This window comes from Lycium barbarum, chromosome 8 (assembly GCF_019175385.1).
Source record: "Lycium barbarum isolate Lr01 chromosome 8, ASM1917538v2, whole genome shotgun sequence".
Classification (NCBI taxonomy): Eukaryota; Viridiplantae; Streptophyta; class Magnoliopsida; order Solanales; family Solanaceae; genus Lycium; species Lycium barbarum.
The window spans coordinates 13689208-13698498 of record NC_083344.1 but is presented as its reverse complement, the minus strand read 5'-3'; the positions used below and the strand labels follow the sequence as shown (position 1 = coordinate 13698498).

General features: G+C 31.1%; 1 protein-coding gene across 1 annotated transcript; it reads right to left on the bottom strand.

Moving 5' to 3' along the window:
• Window positions 1-296: 296 nt before the first annotated feature.
• Window positions 297-9053, bottom strand: LOC132605957 (MLO-like protein 6). Its single transcript, XM_060319241.1, has 15 exons — window positions 8563-9053; window positions 8388-8445; window positions 7929-8182; window positions 7097-7213; window positions 6905-6965; window positions 6711-6799; window positions 4523-4597; window positions 4312-4406; window positions 4156-4205; window positions 3744-3784; window positions 3160-3333; window positions 1834-1869; window positions 1600-1667; window positions 1427-1487; window positions 297-984 (listed from the first exon to the last, which is right to left on the bottom strand). The coding sequence occupies exons 1-15, from the start codon at window positions 8686-8688 to the stop codon at window positions 487-489; spliced, it is 1803 nt and encodes a 600-aa protein (XP_060175224.1). The 5' UTR covers window positions 8689-9053; the 3' UTR covers window positions 297-486.
• Between the last annotated feature and the right edge of the window lie 238 nt (window positions 9054-9291).

The following is a 9291-nucleotide window of genomic DNA, read 5'->3' as shown; positions in this document are numbered from 1 at the left end:
ATACACCACTAACAATGTATTAAACTTGAACTATTTCTAAAATACTTTGTGGCCTATTTTACCTTCAGTGATGTCAATGGTGGTTCTCATTTTTCACTAGTCAATCTGAAATTTGAATCTACTTCTTGAAAAGGTGACTAAAAGATCACAAAATTGGACCATACATAATTAATTTCATGATTTTTTATCTCAATTTTGTTGTTAATCATAAGTTCAGTACTATTAGCAAGAAGATTTGTAAAATACACAGCAACTCAACGAATTTTAACTCGCTCGGACATTTGATACCCCTGTAGTAAACCGAAATTCAATGCCTTATTTGCATTTAGCAGAATTCTCAGATCCATTTCTAGATCCCCTAATTACATGAGAGATTTACACCGTGCATAAATTGTACAATGCTTCAATCAGGATCAAATTTACATGTCATTCTCTTAAATCAAGTGTAAATCAATAAAATAATCTAGAATATGCCTGTTAAATCATCTATATACTCGTTCTTTTCTCAAATGAAAACTCTCTTGATCCAACAATAGTAATCTCACGTTGTTCGCAATCCTCTTGTAGTGGCAGAGGAACCACTTGTGACGAGCTAGGTCCAATAACTTCTGACGAGTCATGTTCCAACTGACCAAGTTGAATTTTGTGCATGTAGGATGACGATGAGCCATCATGAGCCTCCTGGTAAAACGGGGAGGGTGAAGGCGAGCCCACCTCGTTCATCTCCCAATGATCAACCTCGTAGTTAGATCTACGAGGCGAGTTCTGTGGGCTCCCCATATCACTCCTGTAGTGAGCTCCACGCAATAAATGCACCGGTGACATGGCATGATGAGAAGGTGTCCCTGGCCTACTTGACATTGGTGTCGCTGTATTAGAATGCTTGCTTTGATCCTTAACATGTTTCTTTGCTGTGTGGTGCCAATTCTTCAATGCTGTTGCTATTCTTTCATTGAAGATGGTTGATTTCATGTTTGATCCCATCTGCGCTCACAATTATACAAAAGTACATTTGAGTATTTTGTTTCAAATTAAGGATATAAAAACACAACACTCATATCTTGGTAAATTACACGTTTTTTCTTTAAAAAAAACTTAAATTCTAAGGAATTTACACTTTTATGCACTAATAACGTAAAATAACTTTTACATTATAGAATCACCAAAGAAAATAACTACAGATAACCTCACATAAGAGTTGGGATTTTAGCAATTCATGAAAAATAAGGCGAATTACATGCTACAACATATTAAAATGCATTAATAATGTGAAATTTCTTTCTCCCAGCGTATATATATAAGTTAATGATATGCTTAATATCTTCTTTGGATAATATTTCAACAGTTAATTGTTTAAGCAGTACTGGCATAATTTGCATATTCAAGATCTCCATTGATAATTCTGAAATTGTAATCAGTTTATTACCTGTGTTACAAGGGCATAAAGAGGAAGGGTAACATAACTGCATAGAATCTGAATGAGAACCCTGTTCATCATACACACCATTATAATATGTTAATGCTATGGATTAAAGAGGAGACAAGAAATTAAAGAAAAAAAAAACTAGCTTATGATTAATGAGTATTAGTAATTCTTACCCCATAGTTATTCTGATGACGATATCCTCAGTATGGTCGTGGTAACAAGATTTCAACCCGAATTCATACTGGTAACATTACCACATGAAACATAAAAAAAAAAAAAAAAAAAAAAAAAAAAAAAAAAAAAAAACTTTGGTCTCTCTTAATTGTATAATTTCAATTTCTTTTTCAAAAATTGTCCTTAAAAAGTATTGCAATGGTAATGGCAAAAAGTTGGTGCATAGTGCTTACCCAAGTCCAAGCAAAGAAGGCCAATTGGAAAGCATTCTGCATTTTTTCAAGAAAAATGTAAACAAAATCCATTAAGATGAGTCATAAGAGATCTAAACTGATAACTAGGGAATGAAAAATGTAATCAAGTTATATACACTGAAAAAGTAAATATTTTTTATATTATCAAAGATAATTTAACTTGTTATAGCAATTTTTACTCTATTTTTCAAGTTATAATCATATCATGTTTGTTATAAATAATCACCTCTTGTTGAAGATTACTTACCTGATTGTGTAAACATTATTTCATCTGCTTTAATTTATGTGTCTTATTCTCTTTTTAGTCTACTTAGAAAGAATATAATTTTCTATATTTAGTAAGTAACTCTTTAGTTCCAACATTATACATGACATAATTAGAAATACATGACACAATTAGAACTACATGATTCGAGGACATTTTGACTCACTATATATATCTTTAATTTAAGATCATAAGATTCAAAAGTCTGTCTTGCATTCTTAAACTTTGTGTCCTGATCAAATTAATACACATAAAATGAAGCAAAGGGACTAGCATATATACACTAGGGGTGGCAAAATCAGCTCATAAGATCATAACTCGCCCAATCCGTTTAGGTTTGGGTGGGTTAATACTCATCCTTATTTTATTAACTCAACTCATTCTGACTTGCTTAATTCAACTCATTTAAGAACTGGGCTGATATGCAACCCAGATTGACCCATGAGAAACTTTTCTAAATATTTTCAAAAAGACTTTTTTTCTATTTGATATGTTATATATAGTCATAGTATAACGAAAAAGTTTTATTAGGTACTCAAACGGATTATAAGAAAACAAACAAAGAATTGAAGACTTAAGAGCCTGTTTGGATGGGCTTATTTTAAGCAGCTTATAAGCTTAAAAAAAATAAGTTAGGGTAGCCTAACTTATTTTTTTGGCTTATAAGCTGTTTGCACCTTATAAGCTGCTTTAGATAAACTAAGTCAAACGGGTTCAATTATTTTTTTGAGTTTATTTTAAGCACAAAATGACTTTAAGCTGGCCAGCCAAACACTCAAAAAAGCTGAAAACAGCTTATAAGCAACTTATAAGCCAATCCAAACGGGCTCTTGGTAAGAATTGGGTGAGTTAGGTTATGACCTGAAGCCTATTTCAAACCAACTCATTTTAGCCCAAATAGCTTTTGAACAGGTCAATTCGGCCCATTTCAACATGCCCAAATTTAGCACAACCCGCTTATTTGACACCCCTAATATACACTATTAATCCACATAATTTAAACTCAAACGAAATAAAATCAAGATCGGTTAATTAATTACCTGAAATAGGACAAAGTTAATGAGAAAAAGAATGAGACGAGGACGGTTGAACCAAAAAAGGTGATCCCCTAGCTGAACCACAGGTACACCCTTCACTACTTCTCCTCTTTCTGAAATCCTTAGCCCCATCTTTGTTATTATCACTTGTAGCTTTGTCCCTACTAACAATATCACCTGCAGTTTAATCAATTGGGATAATTACCTTTCTAACCCACTCTAAAAAATAATAATCGGCAAATGTATATGTTTTGTATATTAAGTATGAATATATACATTATATGCATATTGTATACATAAATAGACATAATCAATGTGTATATTTTGAATATTTTGCTAGTGTCCAAATTAATTTCAGCCGACATGCAAAAAATGAAAAGATCCCTTTTTAATTGCCACACTTTAGATTTATATCATCTATTGTTTATGAATGTGACTATATATATTCTTTATGGACCCAAAGAAAATGAAACAAATAAATAAATGTAAACTTTGAATTGATATATGATGTGAAAAACGATAATGGAATGTCCACATGCACAAAGTCAATTAAAAGATGTATACTTGTGAACTACTACAGCACTTACAATCAAGGGGATGAATGGTAGCCAGAGATAGGAATACCAGCCTGTCCAGAAATAATAATGAAATTTGTTAGTCAAACATAGCAATGATACGATCGATGTTGATTGGTAATTAAAGAGTTCTCTTTCAATAGTTTTAAGGTCTATATACTAATAATATAGAAGTATTTACGCAATCAGGTTACTTATAAGATAATTAAAAGTTATTTTTTACAATAAGAATTAATTGGTAACATGGTGTTCGAGAAAACCGAAATGATATTTCAATTGAGAAAATGTGTGCTATTACAAGTTAAACTACATCGACAGTTTGAGAGTTTAAAATTAAAAGTTCCATTCTTAAGCATATACTAAAGGAATTGAGTTGTTTACATAATACAACAATGAACATATTTGTGGAGTAGTTTGTATTTACCATGAGTATTGAAGAGTAAGAACAACACAGCGAGGAACCATATTGGAGGGCTGAGAAAAGCATAATAAAGATTAGCATAAGATTAATTATTAATGTAGCATAAATCAGGTCAAATATTATGTTCGCAAATTAAAATTGAAAGGTAAATTAAATAACCTGATTCCTACGACCACTTTGAAATCTTCTTCAAGTGATCGTTTGATGTAATTCCTGAAATCGAATTTTTGGTGGCTTTGAGGTGCCAAATGCGCCTGATAATATTACATTAAATTATTATTTACATTTGAATTTAATAATTATAACAATAACTAAACGCATATCTATTTTTTTTTCATGCATGAAATTAAAAAAATGAAGATGAAGTTACCGCGATAAATCCATGCCTTAGTGTTAAGTAATCAACTTTTGGGACAGATCTTACGAATTGCCTGAAGAAACAAACCTGCAAAAAAGGCCAAGCTAAAATTATTTAAAAAATAAGAAGATGGAATTTTTAGCTTATTTTCTTGTATTAAGGTTTGACAACCAGAAATGAAAGGGGCTTTTACTCAGTATGGCCGCCCGTAATAGTAAAAAAAAATGTATATGTTTTTATTTTGATGTATATATACTTGTAATATACGTAACTAGTATATATTTATTGTATATATGACTAGTTATTGTAATTATTTTTGACGAAAAGCCAAAATGTGTAAGTTGCACAATAAGAAAAGGAAAAGCCATCAAGACGTTCGACTTGCCAGTCAAACGCAACTTGAGGCTGACTACAGCCAGTGGCGGAGCCACATAGAGCCTAGGGTGTTCATCTAAACTCCTTCGGCGGAAAAAAATACTGTTTTTACAAGGATAAAATTATTTTTTATGTAGATATAGTAAATGTTGAACCCCCTTAGGCTTCTTCGTATGATTACTTTTTTATATTTTGAACCCCTCGACGAAAATCCTGGCTCCGCCATTGACTACAGCTAAAAATAAACTAAGAGATAATAATTTATGTTTCAATTTCAAGAGTAAATATACGAAGTGTAGATAGTTAATCAGATGTGAACATCACCAAAGATTTCTTATTAGAAATTTCAACCAAAGGATAAAATGTTACACAATACGTACTTCTATTATGTAAATTATTGTTATTTTGAAGTCAAAAGTCAAACTAATTGCTTCTAGAAAAAGTCAGATAATTGAAAAGGAAATTATTCATTCAACGATCTTTGGCTATACATGTAACGTAAAACTCTTTCTTTCCATATTCGTAAGTTTCTTAAATAATTAAACCCCCAAAGATTAGGGGAAAAGTCTGTATTTTGCATTTATTAATTCTTGACCTTTTTTTTTTTTCCACATCTATCAAGACCAGAGACCACTAACATTAAAGAATGGGGTGATGATAAACAATTTCATTATTAGTAGGAATAATACGATAATAAACGATTTCATCGTGTGCAGTAATCAGTTAGGTCGACATACACTTAAGAACAAAGTGTCATTAAACATATTATAGTACTTATTTTGGTACATCATGCATCATTGATCGAGCTTTATATAATTGACAATTATTAGACTTAGACAAAAATATTGTTAAATGGTATTTTTGTTTTTACTTGATTGAATATAAAGTCTATTGTTCGCATATTTTATTGCTTTTCTAGCAAAGAAGTTGCAGCAATAATTCAATGGCATTTCTAGTTCGTGAACAGTATTTTACTATAGATATATTTATAATACATGTCGTATCAATTTGAATAATCTTAAGCCGAGGATGAGTTCACCATTTTAAATAAAATTAAAAAAAATAAAAGGAAGTGCATTTAGTTGGGTTTAATCCCACGATCTTAAGGGATTTAACCTAGCACTTAACCAGTGCTCCACTCTATCTAATTTGACCATGTGTTCCTTCAGTTAATATTAGATATATTTTAAGAATTATATACATAATATATCGAGTTTAGTCGGGTGACCATGTTCACGTGACCCATTTTTTATGCCTATATTCGCCCCTGATCTTAACCATTTGCGATTTTGTTGACCTAATTTTAATATACATGAAGGGTCCTTCTTGATTTTGTGTTATTCTTTCCACTTATTTGCATTATCATTGTATTTTAACTTATTATTGTAACAACAGGGATGCCTTACTTTTCAGTTTTCATAATACTCATCCACTTATTATGCCAGTTATTAATTGTTACTCCATCCGTCCCAATTTAAGTATCTTACTTAATTTTTTTTTTTGTTTGTTCTAAAAAAAGTGTCGCTCTCCATATTAGGTATGCTTTTCAATTTCAACATTCTTATGACAAGTTTAAGACCAAAAGATTCGAAGGACTACACACATTTTTAATTTAAAACTACAAAATTAAAAAATTTATCTTTATTTCTTAAACTCCGTGCTTATTCAAACTAAAAATTTTAAATGAGACGGAGAGAGATTTTAGATGACCTGATAATATAAACCTTCTTTTACACAATCAATATATAAGAAGTGAAACTATGGAAACAAGCAAACAAAAAAAGAAGAATAAATTATAGAGATTAATTAAAAGAAATATGCTTACAATCCAAAGTAGGACAGGATTTTTGGTCCAAAAGCTCAAGTGCCTTCTACCAAATGATGTTTCTCTGGTAAACCGAAACCTCTCAGGATCTGCCACGTACGTAATTATATCAATGTTAGATTAATTACGTCTTCTAGAATCTTTTAATTTTCTATATTCATGAATGAATGTTAAAAAGAGTGAGTTTTCTTTACCGTGAGCAAATTGGTATTCAGCTGTTTTGGTTTCATTTTCCCACGACTTCCAACTTCTCATCTGAAAAAACAGAAGAAATACGAAAGGTATTAAACAAAGTCAGAAAGAAAAAGTATAACAACTTTGAAAGAGATGTTAATTCCTAAAGGCTTAAAAAAACAAAACAACAAAATGGGTGTCAAATAAAGTACCTTAGCTCTTCCCAAAGCCAAAGTGGATATACAGTAGAGAACGTGAAAAACAGCCAGCACAAATATGAAAATGTGTAATTGATGAATGCCATCAGCAGACACAAATGGTACTTTTCCCTGCAACAATATCAAATAACGTTTAACAAAACAATCCTATTATTAAATTGAGGAATTAATATAACTTAACTTGTAATAGAAAGTTATTTACTATTTTTATCAGGTAGTCACCAAGTAATGTTTATCATAGAAATTTATCTTCAATTACCTTAAAAGTAACTGGAGGTGTTTGAATTTATGTGATGGTGTGTGATTTGGTACGAAATTTAAAAAAAAAAAAACTTATGATCTGAATAAGTCATAAATATTTATGTGGCTCTAAATCAGATCTCATCAAAGGTAAAACAGATATTCTAAAGCTAAATTGCCATTAAATATATAAAAATGTTATTTTTTAACACTGACCAATAAGGAAAGAGTGTCAACATAAATTTGGACGGAGGGAGTATATGCAAAATCTTTTTTATTCTATCGTTTAAATTTATTTATTTGTCCTCATGAATAATTTGATATGCTTGATTTTTCAAGATTACCCTCTTTGTCACCCTCCTCCTTGCCCCCAAAAGTTTGAAGGAGCTTTCCACGAAGTCTTATATGTTTAAATTGTTCAAACTTGGTAACTAGAATATAATATGAAGATGATGTTTGATTTGACATGAAGTTTAAAAAAGAAATAAAAACTTTTGAAATTTATAATTCAAAATAAGTCATAGATATTGTGTGGCTCTCATTAAAGGTAACTAAAATTAATGAAAAGAAATTAAAAAATTCATGCCTTGGCTGCACATTTGTCCTCCCCACCAGCAGCCAACATTCGCCGAACGCCGCCACCGGCAGCTTCCACAAGAAGTCTCCGGCGGTGTTGCTCTGATGAGTCATCTGGAATTTCTTCACCTTTAATTGCATCTTCTTCTTTTTGCTTACTACATGGATGCCATGAATTTCCAATTTTTTCTGATACACATATGTTGGAAATTGGACTTTGTCCTACTGTTAGCAACAATGATATGAATCCCAGCAGCATAAGCTCTGTACCAAGTAAAAAACATAAAAAATGAATGATTGTTAACATTAAAAATTAGCTTAAAACGGTTACGACAGTGAAAGATCCAATCATGAGTTCACAAATTCGGAAAAAACTTAACGGAAGTTTGTGAATAAATGATCGTTTGATGATGAGCAAGAAATATCTGATTCAAATACTATAATATAGGTTAAAATTTAAGAAAAGAACCTGCTTTGATCTTTTCAAGTGATTCATACAAGGCACTTTTATTTTTAGACTTCAACCACTGCAATCAGAAAAACAAAAAGAAGAAGAAGAGAGAATTAAGAACTTATAAAGATGTAGTTATGTTATTTATTTATTTTCTGAAATATTGCATGGCAAAGTACTACTTATATCTTACCTTTCCAATGAGGTGGATAATATGCTCAATCACAATTGAAATTGCAACCAATACAAAACAAACTACGGCAACCGCCCATGTCGGCGTTTCCTCCAACGATCTTCCACCACCCCCACCACCAGCCATCTAATTCTCTAAAGAACCACTCAAACTTCTTCCTCAATATATATTATATATATATACCTTTAGAAAGTAGTTATAAGGGTGAAATAATAATAAAATTAAAAAAAAAAAATAAAAAAAAATGAGCTATCTTTGGTGAAATAATCCAAGAGAATAAATGCTTTGAATTAATTGCAGTGACCTAAGAGAGTAAGAGTTAAAAAATGAGAGTGTTATGTGGTTCAATTGCTAGGAATTAATGGCAGTGACATAAGAGAAAAGTGCAAAGAAGAGAATAATACTAGGAATGAGTATGAGGGAACAATAATGGTTCAATCAAATTAAATGACATTTTTTATAGTACTTCAACTGTTTGTGGAGAGGAAGAGGCAAATAATAAGGCAATGGAAAGGCAAAATGAGGTGGATGACTTTTTTGACTAATAATTGCGCGTGAGAAAATTACAAATATGGCAAGGAAAGGATGGCCGACGACTCACTTATGAAAGAGAGAGAAATTAATAGTAATTAATTATTTGACTTAATCAAACTATATGTAGAAGTGTACTATTTTCAGACTATTTTAATGTCCAAACATATGCTAGATAAGATGTACTGCTCAATATAA